Below are 25096 nucleotides of genomic sequence, written 5' to 3' on the forward strand. Positions count from 1 at the left end.
GGTGAGAAAACTAGGGGGGGAAAAGAAAAAAAAAAACGAAAATATGACACATGGCTTAGCTAGTACACAGCTCAGCGGCTTGGCTATGGATTAACATCTAACGAGTAAATAAAAAGAAAGTAACTTGTAAAAGTCAAACTGCGGGACTCCCTGCGCTATCGTGTGTGTGTATGTGTGTGTGTGTGTGTCCCCGCTCGGGAATGTTCTTGTAGATAGATTAGCCGCGGCAAATCCAGTTGACGGTAAAACTTCTCACAATGCTGAGTAGCCGGCGTGGTCTTTAAACTTTCTTTACAGGCTCATCAGCTGGCGACGTTCGGCCACACGCACACACACGCGCGCGCACACACACACATTTAAGGCTGCCTCTGCCTAAACTTTGCTGCTTTGAGTTACACAAGTCAATTTCCACGAACTAGTGAGAAAGGGGGATAACCTGCTTGTTAAAGTACACTTGGAAGTTAAATGGATCTCATGGATCTCATGCACACACACACACACACACACACACACACACACACACACACACACACACACACACACACACACACACACACACACACACACACACACACACACACACACACACACACACACACACACACACACACACACACACACACACACACACACACACACACACACACACACACACACACACACACACACACACACACACAGCCTTCCCTCGTCCCTTTGACCCTAGAAACACTCTTTAAAGAAAACGCCCGAAGCCTCACTGCACCCACATCACTAAACGCCGACGCCATCACAGTTCATGTCGTTTCCTCCAAACGCAACAGGGGAGCAAATCAAGCGGCGAACAACCTCTGGATGTTAGTATCCGAGCAGTAACAGTACACCTGTATTTAAAACAGAAAAAAAAAAAAAAAGAAAATTGTTCACTCATCTTTTCATGTCCTCTGAGAAGTTCACTGTTAATCCTGTGACCCGTTCAGGTCAAAGTTCACGTGGGAGGTGAAGGGAGGGGGAGAGAACGGTCCGAGGTGAGGGGAAGTGGCCCGGACCAGAGCCGTGACTGAGTGGTACCAAGAGACGAGGCAGTGTGTGTGTGTGTGTGTGTGTGTGTGTGTGTGTGTGTGTGTGTGTGTGTGTGTGTGTGTGTGTGTGTGTGTGTGTGTGTGTGTGTGTGTGTGTGTGTGTGTGTGTGTGTGTGTGTGTGTGTGTGTGTGTCTCGTCCCAGTCGGGTTTATTTTAGCGGCTTTGACTTCGTCCCTAATCTAAGGTGTAAAGGTGAGCCCAACAGTCGCAGAAAAAAAGAAAAGTAAAGAAAAGAAAAGCAAAAAATTGTGCAAAATTCCTGCTTTGTAACATGCTCACTCACACGTACACAGAGTATAAACACATCTGACCATTTCGCATCCTTACTCCAGTGTGTGTAAGTAAAACTCACTGGAATATACACAGTGTAAAAGTACTGAGATGTGCACACACACACACAAACACACCCACCCACACACACACACACACACACACACACACACACACCAGCTGACAGGGCTTAGAAAAGATTAGCTCTAGTGAAGAGATAAGATCCTGGTATTAGTACAGACTCTCCTGTCGCTCCACCACAGACGAGGAAGGGAGCAGGTCCTAACAGGAGTGGTGAGGGCGAGGAGGCGAGTGGATGATGGGAGGACACACACCGGGGGAGGGAGGGGGGGTTCCTGTCCTCCATCAGTGGAAAAACTTGTAAACACCACTGCTACTCTCAAAAGAAAAGTCTGTGGACAGATGCAAACTATTTGTGGTCAGATCAGTTTGGGACACACAGGACTAGGCAGCTTGTAGCATAGAAAGGAGGAGGAGGAGAAGGAGGGGGGGGTTACGGTAGAGGAATATCGGTTATAAACAGGTAACTGGGACAAGACTTCTCTTTGTTCATTTGAAGCTTTTGTAGGAGCGAGAGTTGTGGAGAGGTGAGGGGTTATTCTGAGCCGAGACGTCCCCCCATCGGTCCTCTCACAAAAGGAAAGGGTTGGTGGTCCCGGCGGGCTGTGCCCCCGCCTGTGGGGGCATGCTCATCAGCGGCTGAGGCATGGACATGGAGGCCGGGATCCCTGCGCTGGCCCCCACCCCACCGACCCCCACCCCGGGCATGGAGTGGCCCATGGCGGTCATCCCGGCCAGGGGAACCATGGTGCCGGGATGAGTGGGCACGGAGGCCATGGACATGGGCTCAGCCATGGCAGCGAAGCCCGACGGCATCGGGCTGACGCGCATCTGGTTGAGGGTAGGGGGCACCGGCTGGCCCACTTGGAAGGGGTTGGCGAGGGGGGCTTGAGCAGAACTGCCGCCGCCTGGATGAACAAATCACAGAGGAACATCTCATGTTACCAGGGACCCTCGATATATTCAACCTGAAGCAGTAATGGCTTCTTGACCGCATGTCTAAGACACTGCAAGTCCTGGGGTTCGAACCAAGGTCCTCCCACACCCCCAAGACGTAACCCGATGCACCACCAGGACGACAATATGTTGAATCTGGAGAACTACATCCTATTTGGGGCGTGTAGTTATCTGAACTAGAGAGAAGTTGGCGTCTGGTGCAAATTAGGGGCAAAAGAAAGAGCACTGATACTGGAAGAAATTCCAAAGCACAAACAGATTCTTGTTATCGACTTGAGGGTTTTCATTTATCACAAACCATATTGTTGTCACAATACATGGCGACATTATCACAGCTTCATACGTCTGTTTGTAAAGAAAGCACACTGCACCGCGAGACAGCGTGTCTTTAACTAAACTAAAGCAAAGTTAGAGAATGTTTATAACTGGAAACGGTGACATATGAATGGATTTGGTCAGTTTTACACCACGTTGTTAGATATCAAAGTGAATATTTGTACTGAGTTTGAAAGTTTTGAAGCATATATACTTCCATTTACAAATATTTTAGTACCATATATCTATGGGCTCTCTAAAAGGTTGAGGAGAGGATCAGATTGTAAATGATATCTGTGACTCAGCACCAAACTGTCCTGTAAGTTCATGCTTGCATGTGTTCCAACACGCTTCTTGTGGCTTACCGACCTCACTCTCACTGCGTTATCTAATCACTGCAAATTAGCCGCCGTGTTTACTTCCCTTAGAAAGCCGGTCTGGAATGTCGATATAAAAAGCTTGAGTCGTTTACCTACAAACAGCACCGTTTAGGCTTTTTATTTTTTTCTCCTATGGAATCCAGGACAGCCAGTGAAGAAACAGAAAGTATGCCCCCACCTGTTGAAGCCAGGAATGGGTTGACCACCGGTGCTGGCTGGGCCGGTTTGGTCACCAGGGAGTCCAGGTTGACCAGGGCGGCATTGGGCCCCAGGAAGGACTCTGGAGTTTTTCTGGTTGGGAGTCCGCCGATGGAGGACGACATGGAAGTGGGCAGGGGGTCGAAGAGGTCCAGGCTGCCGCTGCTGGCCAGGCTGACTTGGGAGGGGACAGAGGATGCTATACCTCCTTCTCCTGAAGAAAGAGAGGAGGAGCAACAGCTGTATTTCACAGATTACAGAGGTTTTTTTTAATTCAATTTTTCACAACACCTAATATTTCTCCTTATATATTTTCACAGTGCAGAACCTATTAAATCTGTGTTATAACGTAACGTACGGATACAGTGTACCCAGAAAGTATTCACAGCACTTTTTATCCACATTTTGTCACGTTACAGCCTTTTTCTTGTTCTACACACTTATAGCCCATAATGACAAAGATAAAACACATCTACACAAGTATTCACAGCCTTTGCCATGAGACTAAAAATTGATCTCAGCTCCATCCTGTTCCACCCGCTCACTTCGAGACGAATTCTACAGTGTCGCTGGAGTCCACCTGGAGGAAATTCAGGTGATTGGATATGATTGGAAAATGCACACACCGTCTATATAAGGCCCCCAGAGGTAACAGTGAATGCTCGAGCACAAATAAAGCTTGAAGTCAAGAGAACTTTCTGCAGATCTTAGAAAGAGGATCGTCTCCAGGCATAAATGTGGTGAAGGATACTGAAAACTGCCCAAACTGCCCAAAGGTAGATGTGCCACGCTTGTGGCATCGTGTTCAAAAAGACTTGAGACCCTATTGCTGCTCAAGGTGCATCAACAAAGTATTGAGCAAAAGCTCGGAATACTTAAGATAATTCAACATTTGAAAAAACCCAGAAAACATTTATCACATCATTATGTGGTATTGCTTGTAGAATCTAATCCATTTTGGAATGAGGCTGTAATAGAACAAAAAGTGGAAAAAGTAAAGAGCTGTAAATACTTTCTTGATGCACTGTATAATACCTCAAATAGCTATGATGACTGTGCATCTTTGATAGGAAAAGGATTTGTTTTGGGGTGATTTTGGAAAGTCCTGAGCCAGTCATACACAACACAGTGTGCTTATGTGCACTCGACCACCCACATTCCCATTAACTGTAAAATAAAGCTGTGTTGATGCAATAAAATGGTTAGAGGACACTATTATGAGAGGACATCAGAGGCAGACAGCCTGGCTGTTTGTTGCGGAAGCAGTCAGACGGCAGAGGAGACATTCATTAAGGCACTCGCATGTGGACACACAAACCCGGGATACCAGCAACCCCCCCTCCCTCCCTCCCCCGCACACACGGAAACTACAAAGAGGAACTCTGCTCTCATGGAGCAGGAACAGAGATTTTGCTGAGTTTTCTGGTACAATCAGATTGAAAAATAATAAATGTAGAAGATTTCAGCCAGATTCAGTGAACAACTTGTCCGCAACTGGTTCTGCAACTCCACGGAGGCCGTGTCCTCTGAAGGTCCTTGACCATATCAGCATTGTGTTTGAGTTAAGCTGGCGTTACGGTTGGATACTGAGGCCATGCTTCCCACGCTCATAGATTACAGAAAGACACTCGCGTCTGTGCCAAAATGTTTCCTGGAAGACTTTCTGGCACAAACCTGAATTGGGTTTGATTTAAATGCATCAAGCGAGATTTTACAAGTAGAGATGGGAGTGTGTTTTCACACAGTGAATGACCTGGGTTCCATCATGAACTTACAAGATGCCTCAGATCGCACTACAGTGATGATGAAACCAGACATGAGCAAAGAGCCTTTTTTTTCTGCCATTAGATACAATGACGGATAAATCTAATAACATTTGCACCTTTAAGTCAATCTCTCCAAATCATCTCTTTGCCCAGGTCTGGTGACATTTACAACTAAAGACAAGACATACGTGTGTCTGTGCCCTGGAGAGACAGACACTGGGTCGGGGAGGACGGACGGACGGACAAGGACTCCACGTCATTAGAGAGACAAAGACAGGGTGAGTACCAGTGGGGACAGAGGAGGAAGAGCGCAGGCTGTCAAACTCTGAGAAGTCTTCTTTGGACGTACCATTGGATGCAGTGAACAGGTCAAAGCTACCTGGAAGGAGACATCGCATATACACAGACAACAATGTACAGAGTCGACAAAAAAAAAAAAAAAATCACAAAAACAAACAATAGATACACACAAAGACGGGTGGAAACAGACAACAGGCGTATGATTGATTATGAATACTTTGGAAATAGACAAATGAACACAATAAGCAACTAAAAGCATGCAGATGGGTGTAAACATGGGGTAGTGTGTTATTTGATCTCTACAAGTTTCAGAAATATATGAGACTCCAAAGTCAGCAGCAAAAAAAAGTATTGCGTACCATTGTAAAAAGTTTTCATGTATAGATTTTTACTTCCACATTAGTTCTGATCAAACTCTGTGCTGGATGTAAAGTGTTAGTGAGTGTAATGAACGCTGCAGTAAAAGTGAGTCGGTTTCTCGCCGGTAAGTCACCTGCGTTGGAAGTCTTATGACGGGCCGCTCCGGAAGCCCAGGGGTCAGAGGCAGGGGTGGAGCTGGGCGCCCAGGGATCACCGCTCTTCAGGGGTGGGACAGAAGGAGAGGCACCCCATGGGTCCGCTGGGGCTGCCGGCTTAGGCACAGACCCTGGAAAAATTCACAAACTCTCCTTGTTAGAAAAATACTCTTCACTTTATTCTGCTTATGTGTACTCCTAAGTCTTTCCAAAATCCCCCCCCCCACAGTGTTTCTGTCACTCCTTAATTAAGCTGAATAGAGTATTTTCAAGTATCCATCCTCACAACACCAGCCCTTCACACTGCTTTTCTTCACTATATCTTCCTCTAAACACTTCCCCCTCCCCGGCTCTCAGTGCAGTAATGCTGCCGAGCCAGTGGAGCGGCATTCCTATTTAACAAAGAGTCACAGTGCTTCGAGCTGCAGGTGGAGAGCCGAGATCTCTTTCACGGACGCAGCAAACCGAGTCTGAGTGATGACAGTCATTATGGAGATACCATGTGATGGTGCCGCTTCTTTTTACAGTGTATTATAGTGATCATGAGTGTGTACCATAAGGTTGCCACGGGTCTGCTGAAGCAGCAGCGGCTCCAGCTCCAGCTCCAGCTCCAGCTCTGGCTCCAGCACCCCAGGGATCAACACCGGCACTGGGCTCAGGAACATTCATCAGATCCATCAGAGTTGACTGTGGCTTCAAAGTAAGAAGAAAACACAAGGAGGGGGGGGGGAACCCACAAGAAACAAAGAGAATGTCCAAATCAATAAATACCAAGTGGGAAAATATTACTCATCACAACACAAAGCCTTGGCCGCTGAGATAAACATGAGCTCCAGTCGGGCAACTGTAATTCCAGAACATTTCCACTCCTCAAAATGGAGTTCGTTCAGGCAGAATAATGACGAGTAAACTCAGTCAGTTGCCAGTTAGTGGCGTCATTACTGCTTCCGAAGGAGCAGATAGGGTTGGGAACAAAAAGAGGATAAGGAGCAGCAAGATTATTTCAGAAGCATGTCTGTGATTATGGGGGAATTGAGTCACTTCTTACCTCTCTCTTTTTCTTGGGCAGTTTAGCCGAGACTGGGTCTTCTTTCTTGCTCTCCTCCAAGGCCATCTGTAGTCGAAGATCGTCTCCTCTGCGTATGCGGTCCTCCTAAACACAGAGGCAGCATTAGCAGCTCATATATGATATCGCTCATTAAAGATTATTTTTGTTACTTCCTTTGAATTCCCATCTACCCAAAAGCAAAGGCCAAATACTTGTGAATGTCTACTTTATTTCTTCATAATGAACACTGATTTGTGTGTTTGTGACGGTGTGTTTCGGTGTGTACCTGCTCTGCAGCTTCTCTGCTCATGGCCAGGGCGAGTTGCAGCTGAAGCTCTTCCTCTCCACTGGTCTGAGGTCTGGCCTGCTCCAGTTCTGAGCCCGCATTGGGAGATGTTGCTGCACGTGCACAACAGAGAACGTGTTCATGTCAAAGGAAGTCTGTGTCTGGGTGGAAAACCTTTTGATCCTCCAAAGCCAACAGATGCAGAAGGAAAGTGACTTTGCATATTCCCTGAACTTGGTAAAAGCAAGGTACTACCAGCTAAAACATTTTCTTGGGAGCAGGTTAAAAAGAAAACAAAAAACAAAAAACAAACCTCATCACAAAACATTCCATTCGTGTCACATGGCTGTACTCTTCACAGGTAAATCCTACAATACCGGTGAGATGGGCTATAAATGACAGTATCCGTTTGTTTGTATGTGTGAGGCTGAGCTATTATAAGTCTTCAGCGGGCCTGAGAGGGACGGCAGGTCTATTCAGCTTATTGGATTAGGTCGGGGCCATGTGGCAGCGCAGAAAACACAGACATCACACGTGGCAAACAGATACACACACACACACACAGGAACCATCTGGCCTGGAGGGAGGCGTTACAACATGTAAAGCCACTCATAAAGGTAGCCCACATTGTTGTCATTAATTCAGAGCGCGAGTGTGCGTTTTTCAGTGTGGAAGGACTGCATGTTGTTTCCATGGGAACTTCCACATCACCCGTCATTGTTTTGACTTTTCTCTGTATAGAATGTCACTCTTTCTCCTTACATCAGTTCTCTGTGAATGTTGTGGGTGTGCAAACTAAATGTTTTATTCTGCTTGATTTATCATTTCCGACACGATGATTCATCTGCAAAGAGGTTGTTTTTTTGAGTTGTTTTTTTTAAATCCTCTGTCGACAGTCTGCACTGTCGTTGTGTGAGGTGTAAAATAATATTTATTTGAGGTGAAGAAGAAGAACAGTAAGTCAAAACATTTGGACTTTCTTAGCTGCAAACACAGACCAGACAACCTCCCAAACACACTTGGATTTGAACCGCATCCCACCAGGCTGGCACAGGAAAGTCAAGAAACAACAGCGGCACGAATACGAAGCAGGAAAAGAGCGGTTCTGCGTTTCATTTTCATTCGACACAAATGGCTTCGAAAGTTCTGACTAACATCTTCCTGCTCTATGAAGACATTTTTAGCACCACATGTCGCATCATCAAGTTTTACAGTAAATTAGTCACGTCATCCGTTTCCATTATGAGGAAATGATACATTTCCTTTAACAGTCAATCTGTTTCGCCTTTCTATTAGATTGCTCATGATGTGCGCTGCTGTCTACCACGTAGTCTAATAATATGTGATCGAACTTACAGGCAGCCAGATTTTAAAATGTCTTATAAAGATTTTATTAATCCCGGAGGGAAATTCTTGAAACTAATCAACGTGGCTGCCAAATGTAAGGCGCCCTCTCCATCCAATGGGAGCAGTTTGAGGTTGCTCAAGACACTTTGTCCGATGGACCGTGAAGATTAGGAATCGAACTTACAACCTCCCGATCACTGAAACGGGTTGAACCATCTCGAAGCAGAAGATTTTGTCCCGCTTCATTACCATGCTGCAGAATGAGGTGCTAATAGCCGTGGTTACATGGACCGTAAGCAGTCTCATTAAAATCCCCTCATGTAAACAGCCCTCTGATTAGACTGGTCTACACAATACTCCGCACATAAGCAATAATCTTAATACAACCGTGTACTGCATTAACATTAATAGCTTTGTACGTTTAGATTTGTTCGTCCAAAGAACAATGCACTCTCTCTCTTTATACTAGCTGTGATCTGTGTTTTTTTTGTGTTTCTGAACTTTCCCCTGCTGCCACCATGAATGAAATAACTGGGACTGTCAATGGATTTTACTGTTTGAATAAGTTAATTAAGATCAGACTTTATTGGCCCCACAAGGAAAACTTTTATTTAATTTGTGTTAAACGCAGAGAACACGGTCATACAATATTCACAGTTCAGTCAGTGTTTTCCGTTATGTAGATTGAACATGTTGATATTGTAATAACAATAGATTTGCAGCCACAATGAGAGGTTAACAGAGGCTGTAATTCACAGATCCATCTTTAGTACTGGCCAGCTTCTTGGTAAAGCTGGATGTGGGATTATGCGTACATGACCAGAACAGCCATCCTGGTACCGTTTAATGAAAAACTAAATCTTATATTTTCTTAAACAATTCATTATATCGGTCTTTACAATTGCAGTCCAACTCTTAGTGTCTCCTCACACTCCTGCTTGTTTCCTTGTTCTCAGCTTAAAGTAACTCCAGGAAAAGTGACCAGGTAAAGGTGTGCTTGTTTAACTTACGGAACTTGAGTCACAGCTTTCACAGCTCAAGTGTCTCACAACAATGGACAGCTACTACTGTGCGTTATGCCTCCTGCCTATGTATTGTAAAACTCATTAATACATTCAAACAGTTCCTTAAGCATTTGACGTGAGACGTTTCTTTCCATTTCCTAAAAGAAAACAAAGCTAAAGTTTCCACTCCCCAAATCTAAAAAAAGGCCGGCACAAAATGGAAAGTATGTAACACTTCGGAGCAAGTCAAGAAGACAAAAAACAAACACGAGTTCAAAACACACACACCAGTTTCTTGCCTACCACCGTGGGAATGAACCATATATGGATAATCCAAATTTCTTCACGGACACGACTGCCTGCAAGCAGGAAACGTCTTAAAAAAAAACTTGATTTTCTGGATCACTCATGTTTCCCTCCACCTTTTATCAGATTTAAAAACGTGTACCAGTTATTTCCTGTAATTTTTTTTTAATACTTTCAACTTCTGATAGAGTGGCCTTTAGATAGGCTAAAGAACTCTAGTGTCACACAGAAGTATGTGAGGCAACCACAAACTGATCACATGTAAAGCCACAGCGTTTTATCAATGGCCCATTGAGTATGTTCTCACTATTTGATCCTATAATTTACAAGCAGAATCGTATGCCCATTTCGGTGTGGGGATTACATGTTCTCCCTGTGCGTATGTGGACCTCCCTGCAATCTTATTGCATAAATCTGTGCAATAAAACTGCCAAACTTTAGCCTCATCAGCTCATTTTAATATGTATGTGTACTACTGAAATGTATTTTTTTTTTCAAATACACTTTAAAAAAAACCTTTTTCTTAAAAAGAGGATAAAGGCAATAGTTAAGTCGATAGAAATACGTAAAACATTTTCAGTAATAGTTGGTTTTTGTTCAGGATATTACAGCCTTAAACACAATCAGGCTCTTTCATACCAATGCATGTTTTTATACTGTGTTTCTGAAATTGGGGCCACCAACACCCCAGGGGGTCATTTAAAAATGATCATTCACGAATGATTTATAAAAATGGAAATTTAAGGCCTGAAAAACTGGTCGTCATAATATTCTTTGTATAATATACATCTTAAAAAGGTATTTACAGGGTTAAACAGATTTTTTTTATTTATTTTTTTAACCAAAAATGAGAAGGTCATGAATGTATTGATGGGTGTACATTAAGCGTCAGATTGCCAATATAACCAAAATGCCAAAAGCAGACGTTTAAAAGGAGTTGAAAACATGATCAGTTTATAAGTTACAAACATGATTCGTGTATTTTTGCTCCAAGACAATTCATTGCTTAAGATAAACCAATGTCCACAGTTTCAGACAGTCTGAGAACTGTTTGCAGAGTTTACACCTGCACATATTCATTCATTCATTCACTGTCTGGCCAACAAAACTCGGAAAGTTGGACTGGAGTCCCACAAATCCCCCCCTGGCAACTTCCCACTGTGATAGCTCAACTCCGTTCTGATTGGCCGGCCTCCCATCAGTTTGCTCAACTGATGACTCAGCTGCGGAAGCTTCCGCCTCCGGACACTCTCAAACATAACGTACACGTAGGAATGTGAGCCACACAGTCAGCCATGAGCACAAATTCTGTGTTCCCCGTAAAGATCCATGCGGGCTGAAACCATATGCGTGACATTAAACACACACACACACACACACACACACACACACACACACACACACACACACACACACACACACACACACACACACACACACACACACACACACACACACACACACACACACACACACACACACACACACACACACACACACACACACACACACACACACACACACACACACACACACACACACACACACACAGAGAGAGAGAGTCATCCTGCTGTGTACAAAGACCTGGGGGTCAGAGTGTAAAAGGAAAAGAGGCCAAGGTTCACTCTTTCACTTTTTTTTACCATTCTTACTCTCCTTTACTACCCCATTTCATGACGTGCAAGCCATCAAATTATATATATCTATTCAAGTACACACAGACCCTCGGCTTAGATCTGAGTTTTGAAACACCATAAGCAGCTGACAGTCCACCGTCATGTACTCGGCTTTTCTGACTGTCACTGTCACTCTGCTTCAAGAGAAATGAGGAGATCGCTGAAAAGCAGAGCGGATTCCTCTGTCATGAGGATAAAAGATGATTGGGGCGACTATCCTTCCTCTTCCGTGTGTGTGTGTGTGTGTGTGTGTGTGTGTGTGTGTGTGTGTGTGTGTGTGTGTGTGTGTGTGTGTGTGTGTGTGTGTGTGTGTGTGTGTGTGTGTGTGTGTGTGTGTGTGTGTGTGTGTGTGTGTGTGTGTGTGTGTGTGTGTGTGTGTGTGTGAGTGAGTGAGTGAGAGCTGAGGAATGCAGCTCGACTACAGGACTCAGAAAAAAGGGGGAGGTGCAAGTTTCGGGATGTAGGCCAAAGTTACACCAACTGGGACACAATATCAACCAATGGCTTATATGCGATTGAATTGAACAAGGAACAATTCCTTTGCACGTATACGTGTGTTTGTTGAAGAAAACTCTTACAGCCGTGGTAGGAGGCAGGCGAGCCCTCTGATCTTCCATACTCTTCACTGTAAGAAGTGGAGAGGTTGGGCTGGGATGAGCCTCGGCCAAAACCCATCTGAGTGCTCCCTGTGGACACCTGGGCCATGCGCTCTTTGGTCTTCAAAGCTTGAGACCTATAGAAAGAAAACCACCACATGAACAATCCTCGACCCAAGTCAAAACGCTTTATTTCAAGCACTAGGTCCAACAGGACCAATAGTAACTGGAAATCTGAGACTAAAACAGAAGATCAAATCTATTACCGTTTTAAATGGATTCAGTTAAAAGAACCAAACAGAAGAAATGCTGGATTAGAATTAAACATGCATTGAAACAAATTATGAAGCTTTCCCTCGAGTCGGTTCTTGTAATTTACTTAATACTGATTGCCCTGACTTTCATCACTATTAATGAAATACTATGTTACAGAAACCAAGTTGTGTTTACAAGTGAACTGATAAATCATATTCATCTTCTAAATTTGGTGTGTCAGCATGTTATTCAAGCACAGACAGATTAATTTCATGAAAACCCATTATCACTTGGTATGAACACAATTGGTAAAAATCAACAGCAGGAGGCTCCACTTATGGTGCTACTTTTTTCCCCCATGTTCACGTTTGTAATAGACCTCTAAATGTACCATAATAAAGTTTCGGACAAAACCATCCAAGACAGACAACCGAATGCCAACAAATTGCAAATTCACTGCACACAGGAAGACATGGTTTCAATGTAAGTAGACAGTACAGCTCAGGAGTGTTCTTAAAGGCTTTTTCCAGCTCTGGACATCACACCACTGAACACAAAGTCGTATTCAGTCTGCAGACTGTATCGACAACAACAAATCACTGGCTGCACAGTGGATGGTGGAACTTTTAGGGTGCAGCAGGGATCGCATTGTATCCCTGTTGCATATTATAGCCAACTCTACGGAGTCAGGTATCACTTGGTATACGGGTCTTTGGTAAAGTCTTGAAACACCGTCTCATTGAAGGACTCACCTTTCTCCTTTCAGACGGTCCTCGTCTTTGAGAAGGACCACGAGCTGCTTGCTCTTCTCCCGGACGTTGATGCCCTGGTCTTTTCCGTCTCGGTCAATGTACTGAAAGTCCTTCAGTGTCTGGATGGCGAAGATGTTCTCCTTGCACTGCAGCGCCACTCGCTCCGAGCCCGTCTTGATCAGGTAGTCCAGCAGGGTGAGAGCCTTGTAGACGTGGCGCCAGTTCTTGCCGTGGTCGTTGAGACGCTTCCAGATCATGTTCATGATTTCGCTGAAGGCCACCACGTTGTAAGTCAGATCAGCGATCTCCGACATGAGCGAAGACGACGGGCCCCAGGGGTCATTGGACGTGGCCTCTCTGACCTTCTTCTCTGCGTCAGAGTAGTTGTTAACCATGTTCTTCATCTGCCGGCGGATGGTGCTGGGCATGGTGATGGCGGTGGTGATGGGACAGACGGAAAGAAATCAAATGCACACTCTCGCACAGGAGAGGAGGGCGGAAGCCAAACGTGTTTGAAGATGCAAAAAGTGTGAGAGCTTCAAGTGAAGCTTATGTTGTGTGTCTGCGCGTGTCAGTGTCCTTTCTCACAGCATGGCGGTGTTATGAATGTCCGTCTGGTTTGTTTGTGTGTGTCTGTTTATGAGACTTCTTCAGGCCAGTGCAGTGTTCCTGAGTCCTCCAGAACTGTGTCTGTTAAAACCATCTCCACACACACAGTGCAGGCAGCACACATGACCACGCCATCACCTGGGAAAAACACACAAACGACAGGAGAAGATCAGAAAAAAAGCCGTCCGGGGTAAGGAATTCTTGGGAGGGGAGTGATCCACATTAGATTGAAGGAAAACAAAGGAAGGTTGCACTGAATTGCCGAGTTGACAAATTTATCGTTTCATGCACTGAAATGTATTGTGTACATATGATGAACGATTCAACTATTCCACACTGAGGACTCTCATATGCTTGAACATCTGGTCGTTGCCAACTCATCAAAATGTCTTTCATGAAAGTGCCATTGTATTTGCAACTTCCACAGCTTATCAAACCAAGAGCGTGTGTTGATTTGCCTGAATATGAGCAGCTGTAGGACCTTCCATTCTGAAACTAGACAAACAACATGTTTCATACTTTCACACTTAGATAAGCAATTTCCATGCCTGCCTCCTTCATATTTCACAAGGCTGGGTGCTGTGACTAGAACGGCGTTTCCACTTTCATAATCTCCATTGAGCTTACAGAAACTTGAGACAATGGTAAAATCACCCAGCAGGGTGTTAAAACATGAATAATACCACAACAGTCAGGTCTGTGCAGTCATCCTGTTCCCAAGCTGTGAGGAGGAAAGGCACTCTTGAGGTGTGCTTGTGGGGACAATCAAGATATGCGAGATAGGAAGTTTCTATAAAACATCAGTATTCATAAATCCTACATTCATCTGATACGCAAAGCAGTCCACGCAATAAGTAAATAAGTGGACGTTCGCTAATATTCCACAACTTTTACCGAGGCCAGTGACCCCCAAATAATCAGGATGCATCATGACAGAAAAAATCTAAATCTTCTATCTCTTCTATGTTGATACTTCTCTTTACACGTTTGCCACACAACATTATGATCCGAAAACATGTGTTTGGAGAACTTGGTGGGTCTCAAAGAAGATAAACACTTCTAAAGTCTGATGATTAGTTGAGATGTGACAGAAGACGACTCATTTAGAAGGGAACAGCTTTCGCGTAAGGAGTAACTTCCTCGTAGACAGCAGATTGGAAAGTGGGTGTAGAGACAAACAGCTGTGTAACTTATGAAACGGAGCAAACAGTCATGAAGCAACTTTTTCATCACAAATTTGATCTTTTCTTCGAGTCTTCCCATTTTCATAACATTTAGTCACAAAACATGTATATCATTTAAATAATTAGCTTACTTAAAGCATTTTTTATTTTGATCTCCAGGAAGCAACTTGAGAACTGAGGTTCGAACTTTAGGTTGAGGTGAAATTACATCAATGTGGTCTAACAGTTCGATATTAACTGAACACAGCGAGCAGTCGCTTACACAGTTGTAAACAAGTGAAATATAAAAATCTTTCCTAAATGATTATTGGCAATAACACACAGTTTAGGGTTTCAGTCTCAACCATGTCCGGATACCTGTGATGAATTATCTTATTCAGTAATCTGATATCCGCCCTAAGCGTGCACAGACAGGCCCTACCAGCAAATGCTTTCACAAAAAGACGCGCAAATAACGTGTCAGTTTATTTACTCTCTTATAAATTTCAAAATGAGCTATGTGGACTGACACTTGTGTGTATGCGTTTTGTTTCGGGCAGCTTCCTGTCGAGCGGAGCCACTGAGAGACAGCTGGCTGAGGGAACCAGTGTGAGTGCATGTGCAGGGTGGGGGGGGGTACGAAAACAACTTGGCACATCCCATAAATTCACTTCACGCCAGTGAAACGTGATTCCTTTGGAGCATGGCAGTCAGCCCCCCACCCCCCATCATCCTCCTCCCGAACGTCCCCTCGTCACCCTCCTCCTCCTCACTCTGCATCCGCATGAATACGGCTCAGACCTAATGACACATCTGCTGTTATAATCACCTATTCACCCGCAGAGGACAGGAGGAAGAGAGGAGAGTCTGTCTCGTCCGTCCCACCCTCCGGCACCCCCATCGCATCCCGGAACAGCCCCCACCAGCAGACACCGCGGCCGGCCTCCGCTCGGCCCCTCTGAGCTCGCTCGACTCAGCACACAAGACTCGTGTCTGACTGTGCAGAAAATATCCGTTCATGTGTCAGCGCAGGTTAACTGCATCCTAACGACTGATCCCGTCAGGAAGCTGCAAACTAACAGCAGAACTGAATCCAGTTTTAAACTGCAATAAACACGTTCAGCTGTATCGAACAAACACTGAGGCCAAGAAGAAACTCAAGGGAGACGTTTCCTCTCGTATATAATCGAATCAATTAGTCTGTGTTACTAGACTGTTATTTTAAGAAGCCATGCAAGCGACTCGTACTCCATCGGGAGCAACCCGGAGTGCAGTGGATTGTTGAAGGACAGTTGGACATGTGGACAGGGCGAGATGGGGGGATTGAACCTCCAATATTGGGACTGGAAGATCAATCAGTAAGCTAAACATCCCCCCGCCTCGCCACAAGCAAGAGCCGCAGTGCTTTCAATCTGCCTCCCTTTTACAGGGATGGCTTGGACACAGCTTCAAAACAGCATTGTGGGAAATAAAAGTATTGCTAATGACAACGTAAAAAAATAATAACGGATGTAGGCTGAGTGAGAAAAAAAACAAAACAAACTCCAGATGACTGCTGCTGGTGCACTGGCTTGTTTGACATTGTGCACGTTATCGCACGCAGTCTCGTATGATGATCTCTCCTTTTGACTTATATCACTGAGCCCGGATGCCAAGGCTAACCTCCAGAGTGCTACAAAAACGTGATAACTCGGCAGAATTTAAAATCCAAATTACTTATCAAAGACCTTGACTGAAGGCTTCAAATGGCTTTATTTAATACACACACATTCCAGTGGCCATGCTTCAAATACTTTGCAATTAGTTTTGCTACATTTTTAAATTTTTGGAGCATTTTCCCTGTTTCCCACTTTGGTTAAATTTTTGGTTTAGCCCACAAATTAGTGAACACAGAGATCTGTCCATGTGTAACTCTTCTCTGATAAGACGGTGTTAAATATTTAAACTGGACCATATTTGACAATACAGATTTGTGATAATTTTCTTTTAAAATAAAGTAAATATTCAACTTTGGAAGTGATTCTTAAGTTTCACAATACAAATAAAAAGCCAATAAACTCAGAAAAGTAAAAGAGAAATCCTCCTGTAAACACAAGTCACAGTAAATTAAAAATCCATGTTTATCGAACTCGGCCTCAAGTGATCACCGCTTTATGCAAAGTCATGCAGAGTTGAAAAACTGGAGCTAAACGATCTTGAGGATTTCTGTTTCATGCAAATCAAATCTGAAACCAGGTGAACTTCTGATTATCTATCAGATAATGCGAAAGGAGTTAAGCTGAATCCCCCCCGGAGGAATCTGGGGGCTGTGATCTGATCAATTCAGCTTCAGGGCAAACGTATGAGTGGAACACAACAGCTGCAGACTACTTATTAAGACTAAACAAATAATTCTAAATAAAACCAGCTAACGAGCATGTGAGGAGTTGTGTTTCAGTTTTGATAGATCAGCTGTTATGTTATACGTTATATTTCAGGCTATGAGGCTATGATCGCAAATAATCTTTTTTTTTTAAAGGACAGTGTGAACAGCAATCCGCACACATAGAAGATGTGACGCAACACAGCTCACTGTGTCCACAGAGACACCATATTTCTCAGGTTGTGAGCTGATAGCTAACAACTAGCATTGTTAGTATTTCAGTATAAAAGGTACATTTTAGTGCAAAAACATCCTGTTTCATAATGGGCAAAAGGTAATGCTTGAGCGGTCCCCAAAGTGCTTTATAATGTTAATCACATTCACCCACACACCAGTGGAGGTAGCTGCCATGCAAGGTGCTCGATCCATGCATAGCGAGCAATCTGAGGTTCAGCTCAAGGACACGTCGACATGTAGATGAGAGGTATGGAGAATTGAAGCAGCAACTTTCTGATCGGGTGCGCGGTTTGTAACAAATCAAACCATGTCAAAGAGTTAAGGGAGTTATGATTATTTTATTTGTGTCAAGACCTCCATCCGCTCTCACGATTTCTGGGAAGTGAAGCAAGGACCCATCCAAGATGGCAGCCATGCAGATCAGTTTCAAATGAAAGCAGAATTGACATGAAAGTGGGATGAAATGTGACATGATTGTTCAGAATGAGGTAACCATCTGATTCGGGACCACGTGTGTGAGGAAAATTTGATCCACTTTCACCCGCTGTGTGATTGTAGCCCGAGACACCGGAGCTCTGATCAACAGGTGGAACGCTTGGGCTGATTTATAATTCAGGTACATCCAATTTCACTCTCAATTAAAACACTGCAAACAGATCGGTGAGTGGCTGACCTGTCAGTGACCTGGCATCGTCCATCTAGAGCACACAAACAGACAATCACAAAAAGACACATGTGATCAATGAACTAAATGACCAAATGGATGGTAATTACTGTGCTGTTAATGCTTTAAATGGCTTCATTTTCAATGCAGTCATTTAACTAGCATGTGTGCGCTTAAGGTTCTCATATAAACAGAAAAGATTCACTATAAACAAAACTGGGAGGTCAATCTTAAGACAGCCCAAGTGTTGGTAGAAGCTGGTAACGTGTGATTAGCATTAGGAGCAGAGGGGAACAGGTCCACTGATCTGGAGATAGACGCTTGCACAACAGGACACCTGACCGTGTTTATTTGCGTGTTCACATGAGGTTGCCCTGCCCATTCCTCCACTACCTTCTCAGAAGCTCTCAGTAGAGTGGCACTACTACATGCAACACACACTAGTAATTAATCCTCAACTGTGAGAAGAGGATTAAGTTCCACATCGCCAAACGAAGAGTCGTATCAAGTCCATCCGAAAGACAATGACGGCAATAACTGCCAGGTTTAAAAACCCTGAAGTGTGGGGAGCATAAATCCTGATCAGAGTGAGGTGGAGACAGGAGAAGGAGCCACCGTCTGTGGGCACATCAGCCCCCCTTTTGTCCTCCCTGTCTGGTGGAGAGAGACAAAGCCAAGTGAGGGACGGTGATGCTGCATCTGTCACCCCCTGTGACTGACCGATCATCCTCACAATGGACAAAAGCCCTGCCCCTCACTCTGGCCACGTTAATATAGGATCACTACAACTCAAAACCAAACACCAACTTCTGCCACTGAGCTTCATTTAACTAAAAACAATGTTATAGACGTGTATCGTTAATATCCGCCGATTTAAGGCGAAGCGTGTGAACAGACAGCGCCCAAGCCCAAAAGGAAGATCGCTGAATATATTTAAAAGAACAATTTATATGAAGTCTGGCATTACTGACTCACGTTTGCGTTGCAATTAAGCTGTCATTTGTATGAAAGGACGATCCACCAAGGAAGAGGAGATCCAACAATATCTTGACATGAAATCACGGCGCCTCTTTGAATGGATGTGATTGATAGTTAGCGCTGGAGCTAAATCGGCTCAAGCTAAAAAAAGAAAAAATTAAAAATCACCAAAAAACTCATCTAAATCCGCTTCGATGTTGGGTGGGATGTTCCAACGATATATTCCAACAAGTTACCTGCTCGGATTGCGAAATAACGAAGGGTGTAGCAGAGGGCGGAATAACAAGCAGCCGATAGCAAGTTGAGAGCAAAACTTGCGTCAAGCTCGCAGAAGAAGCTAGCGAAAGACGTTAACCCCGGCTCCGAGGAAAACTAGTGTTAAAAAAAAAAACCTAACAAAACAAATAAAAAGTTTGACAAATCTCACGCGCTGCCGCTCTCGGACAACCACTCCCGGATGCTCGTGCTTGACGTATCGATCACCAGCGCCACGTTACATCGATTTTCTTCCCGTTATCAAAACTTATCTGTTGAAAAGTTGGATCAAAAGCTAGTTCTCGTCACTCCAGCCGGCCCCGAACGTTTAAAGCCACGCTAAACGCAACAACTGTTGCTCCCTCTCTCCGTCCGAATGTAGCGCACAATTTAATCGCATTCGCGGGTCTCCTTAATACAGAAATACCGAGAGCGGATAGTTTAGCGTTTGAGCGCAGTGAAGTAGCATGCTAAGCTAGTAGCCGCTAGCAGCCCAGACGGGTGCTCGGTGGAGACATCGCCACGGTAAAGCCTGGAAAAACAAAACAACTCGGCTCTCTTCAAAACCCCACGACCACTCACCTGGGTTCTAGGGGAGGCTCCGTCACGCTCTTTTGTCACTCCCGGGGGCCGTGCGCCCATAAACGGGTTCGGCGAATTCCCCCCACCAAAAAAAAAGACGGAGGGGTGGAGAGGAAATCAAAACAAGAGGACTTATGTCGGCGTCCAAAAAGAAGGAGCTTGTTGCGCCTCCGCCTTTAGCTTGTGCCGCTGCTAATGCTAAGCCAGCTAAAGCCAGGGACTACACGTATCTCCTCCTACCAGAACATGGCGGGCAGGCCCGGGGGGGGGGGGGTGGAGGTGGGGGTGGAGTGGGCTGTGGAAGCCGGGAAGGGTGTGACCGAGGCGGCTCGACTTGTCCGGGATACGAACTGAGATCCGCCTCATCCACCAGGCCGAGGAGTTAAAAAAAATAATACAGTGCGGGTTCCAACTTTACAGCAACAGGGAGACACACCGTCTACTATAGTGAGACACTGGTGGGTCTCGAACTGGTCACACCAGATCAGATGGGAGAAAACTACTGAGGACATCGGGTTCACTCTTCTTGATAAAGAATAATAAAAAACAAAAACATCACCTCAGTTTTTACAGGAAGCTTTTCCACACATCTACAAGCAAAAGCATGTCTTGATGTGTCCATACAAGTGCGTGTTGCAGGTGTGTCCAAACCACAAAGTTTGCAGGACAGCATTCCATCAGTCAGATGTGTAACTGTCTCCTCCTCCTCATCATCATCACCATCCTTATCAGGATCATGAGGATGGGAGGGACACAGTGACACGCACATTTTTGACACACATGCCAAGCACACATGCATAACCTGCTTTTGTGTCTTCTCGCCTGTCTATGAATAGACACAAAAGGTCTCATGCAGAGTGTACAGCGAGCTATGAATAGAACTGCATGTCTGTTGATGAGTGTGTCCTTAGAATAGGCACCGAAGTGTCACAGTTTTACCTCGGTATAAGTCCGATGTCCCTGTTAATACACCTTCCCTTCTGGGTGGCAGTAAGTATTTCATTTGGGTGTTTTATCCCAGGTCTTTATATAGTGTGTCTCCCTGAAGCTTCCCCTGCTGCGTTCAGAGCCCAGGATAAGCCAGAGGAAGTCTAAGCAGAGCTGATTTAGGCCTGTTTGTTGTTGTCTGTGTGAGAGGGGGGGAAAACGTGGAGTTCGTTGTGTGACAGTACGTCATTACGCGCTGTACTTGTAGTATTTGAAACATAAAAGAGCTAAGGGATGGAGGATAACTGCGTGTGTATTGCATCTGAGTACAAGAGAAGCAAAACAAGCAGAAAACCTTTAAACAAGTGTGGCACTTTATTGTTGAGCGTGATCACATAGAGCAGGTGATCCAGAGAGAAAATTAGGATTTTGCTGAACGTATAATCCAACTCCTGTGTTCAAATATATGTACTTGGCATATTGGGCTATATATTCGGTCTCCCAGAAAGCTTTCTTATCTTACCCAACACAACGTGATCAACATATTTCCCTGCAGGTCACTGAATCCAGGAAAGGTGAAGTCACAGTGCGTTTGTCTCGTGACATCACCTCTCTGCAGGTACTGTTTCAGCCAATAGATGTCAGGATTGTTCCATTTTTGTAATGATCGGCGGCTTCACGACTTCTACTGCCATCCAACCTTCCGTTTATATTCAAACGTGCTTTATCCAATGTATGGCGCTGCAGCTGATCCCAGCTGACTGTGAAGGCAGGGTATACACACGAGAGGTCAACAGTCGACCACAGGACAAACAAAGAAACAGACAAGCACACATACTCATACGTCAAGGCAATTTAGGGTCACAATTTAGCTTTCAGTACATGTTTTTAGATTGTGAGAGAATTCCCACTAATGCACAGGGAAAACATGCAAACTCAGCACAGAGAAGCCACCCAAAGCCAAACATTTTCCTGTTAAGCGATACCATCACAGATCGTCTCTTTTTTAATCAACCTGCTGCCTACATGTCGGCCAGCACTGCACCTATTAAGAAACTCACTGGCCTTTAAAATACTATTGGAAAAAAAAAAAAAGGGAAAATGTATCTTATAAAACCTGAATTTAACTTCAGAAATGATCTTTACACATGAGGTAAACTCTAAAAAGGTTAGGCCTGGACTTCTCAAACCACACCTGGACTTTTTTAAAACAGAATGTCATTTTAAACTTGATTTACAGGTCTTTGAACTCCACCTTTTTCTAAAGCTCAGAGCAGGACTCTTCAACCCCTCTCTGGATCCTCAGACCCAGATTCCTGAAAGTTGACTCATTACTCCCCAAACTGGACAGATCTGAGTTCTTTAAAAGAGATCCACATTTGTACCCACTAGACTTAAACACAGTTTCCCAATAAGTTGGTCAGAACTTTTTAATACAAAAACAGGGTTCTTTAAATTACAGATTAGGAAAATAGACGTTTTCAAACACCAGGATTCATCAAGCCTAACCTGAACTTTTTTAACGATCATCATAAAACTATGAGATCGAACTGTCGTCAGCATAAGAATACTGAAACTTTCAAAAGTATCCAAACACCATGACATAGATCAGCTGTACAAATAATTCAAAGCTCAAATGTTCCACGTATGAGAAGCAATATTTCGCCTTCATCATATAACTTGTTTCTCGTACAACAGCTCAGGCACGTCCTGCGCTAAATTCACTATTAAATGGCAACCGCACATGTGAGTCATGTCAATCTGAATATCTTTTAGCAGCGTTAGTGTGAACATACAGGTTTCAGGCTGAAATGCACGAGTCGGATGCTTCAGTTTCAAAACCTGCAAAGTTACACAATGTGGAGAAAAAGACGGGCTGGATTGATTATTTGGCCTGAAGTGACACGCTTGGGCTCCAGATGGAGTCAAAACCAGCAAAGAAGGGAAAAAAAAAAAAAAAAAAAAAAACCCAGACAGACAGCATGAAACAGGATAATGTATAATACCTTTCACTTCAGCCAATTTAAGAGCTCAATCTTTTCATATGCAAATGTGATCATGCCGGAGTCGCGGTGGATTTTACCTGAAAAAGAACTTAGCTGCTTCGACAGCTGACATTTCCATAACTTTACAGCACACTGCCTTCCTAATGAACTACTCCGTTTACTTTCAAATGTTGCTTGTCAAAAGCCTCAGCAATTAAAATTCTTTTTGATTTCCTGTTAATATTTGCATGAGTTTGTACACAATGAGCATGAGCCACTAAAAATGTATTTGTACAGAAGCATATTGCACAAACATTGAGTGCGTACAATTTGAATATATGTTTGCGATAGTGTAAAGTACTGGGAGAGGTTTATGCTGCCAGATTACCGTGACTGATTCAACATGTCTGAGGAAAAAAAAAGGTGCAAATCAATTTAGGCTTCAGCGGAGACGCTGCTGTTATTCAGACTCAGCTGCCCCCCACGTGACTTTCATTCGCAGACTTTATTATACGATACTTTCTGTGTGACACTTCTGAGGTCTTGAAATCTATTTGGGGTCGCACACTTTTTTTTTTTTTTTTTTTGCCTTTGTCTTTTATGTGGTCCCAATTTCAAATGTATTTAAACACTGATATGTTTGATCCGACTTCATGGTCACTTGTCACTTTGTGCTTGTTCAGTCTTCCCATTGCCAACACGAGCGATTCAGTTTCCATCAGCTCTCTCTCTTGCGTAAACAGGGCGAAGCATGCAAAAATCATTTGATTTGCTCTCGTTTCCGCTTGACGCCTCTCACGGTGTTGACCGAAAAACACGCACCAACTGAAAACGCAATTTATTTGCACGAGGATTCAATTGACCAAACTTTACACAGGATTGTAGTAAATTAGGACCATTGCGGTATAGCTTTCAATTGTTCCACAACTCATTACGGGCAAAGGCAGGGTACTCCCTGCCAACAGATCACCAGTCCGTCACACACACTCACACCCACACCGACAAAAACACGTGCTTTTGAACTGTGGGAGCAAATGAGCTGGCCCCCAGAGAAAACCACCCCACACACAGTAAGAACATACCTTACTACCATTTTTTTTCAATCTGTCCATGTGTGTCAACCTTATCCAGACCGGGGTTGAAGGGGGAGCGGTAACCTCTTCAACGGCTGGACAGAGTCATCAATCAACCAACGTCTATGTCTTTCATGGGAGTAAGAAAACCCACTCAGGCACAGAGAGACCAAGCAAACTGTGAACAGAAATACCCTGTAGGAAATTCAATCTTCTGGTTTTGAAGCAATAATGCCCCCTTCCTTATTTTTTTTTTTTTTTAGGTGACAGCCACTGTGTGACGAATAAACCACAAAAAAAAAAGAGAAAAAAATCACCCAGAGTGTAAGTGTAAAACGGAAAGACAAGATGTTTGAGCGGTGAGCTATTTTTCACTGGCATAATGCATTTTACCGTCAGAAGTCTGGATGCAGTCACTCATTTGTGCATACAATCACACACTCGTGGTGGCGGCTGCAAAGAGCTCTACTTCCAATTGGAGCAACTTCAGCTTTAGTGTCTTGTTCAAGGACACTTTGACGTATGGAGAGACGGAGATCGAACCATCAACTCGAGCCGCACGATAGGAGTTAAACATGCAATAATGTTAAGTATTGTGATCGCGAAATAACTCGGAATAAATAATTAAAGAAACACTTAAGTACATAATATACATATTTACTTCAATAACAGTGTTTTATTTCCCTTTCTTTGATCAAATTTTAACCAGATGCAACTGGGAATAATATAAAAATGATACTGGAGGCAGCATAGTGGACAGAATTAACATTTTTCAGATGGAAGTTGCACAAATGCTCAGAAAGAGTGGAAACAAAACTGATGTGAAACTGAGCCTGAGACTAAACTGTCTTTGAAGGGAAGTTGAAACACTCTGTGCCCACCTGCTCTCTTTCAAACATTGCCCACTTGCTTCCGTTGACAGGCACACACACACACACACACACACACACACACACACACACACACACACACACACACACACACACACACACACAACACACACACACACACATGCACTTGCTCATCTATTTCATGGCCTCTGCATCACTGCCCTTAACAGGATAGAGCATTTGTGTGTCACTCAAGCAGAAAAAGGCACAAGGCTGCATACTAGATGAGCCTGTGTTGTATGTGCTGACAGACATGC

General features: G+C 44.1%; 1 protein-coding gene across 4 annotated transcripts; it reads right to left on the minus strand.

Annotated features, from left to right (window-relative positions):
* Window positions 1–1450: 1450 nt before the first annotated feature.
* On the minus strand, window positions 1451–20212 carry epn2 (epsin 2). Of its 4 annotated transcripts, none has more exons than XM_080487176.1 (10): window positions 19965–20212; window positions 13115–13861; window positions 12090–12244; window positions 7179–7291; window positions 6893–6997; window positions 6399–6537; window positions 5823–5975; window positions 5316–5408; window positions 3244–3477; window positions 1451–2321 (listed from the first exon to the last, which is right to left on the minus strand). In XM_080487176.1, exons 2-10 carry the CDS (start codon window positions 13540–13542, stop codon window positions 1984–1986), a joined length of 1758 nt encoding a protein of 585 aa, XP_080343302.1. In that variant the 5' UTR covers window positions 13543–13861; window positions 19965–20212; the 3' UTR covers window positions 1451–1983. The 4 variants fall into 4 exon arrangements, with proteins under 4 accessions (XP_080343302.1, XP_080343303.1, XP_080343304.1 ...); XM_080487177.1 differs by lacking the exon at window positions 19965–20212 and adding an exon at window positions 19125–19374; XM_080487178.1 differs by having other exon boundaries at window positions 1845–2321; window positions 5379–5408.
* Between the last annotated feature and the right edge of the window lie 4884 nt (window positions 20213–25096).

This window comes from Lipophrys pholis (assembly GCF_963383615.2).
Source record: "Lipophrys pholis genome assembly, chromosome: 19".
NCBI classification, from domain to species: Eukaryota; Metazoa; Chordata; class Actinopteri; order Blenniiformes; family Blenniidae; genus Lipophrys; species Lipophrys pholis.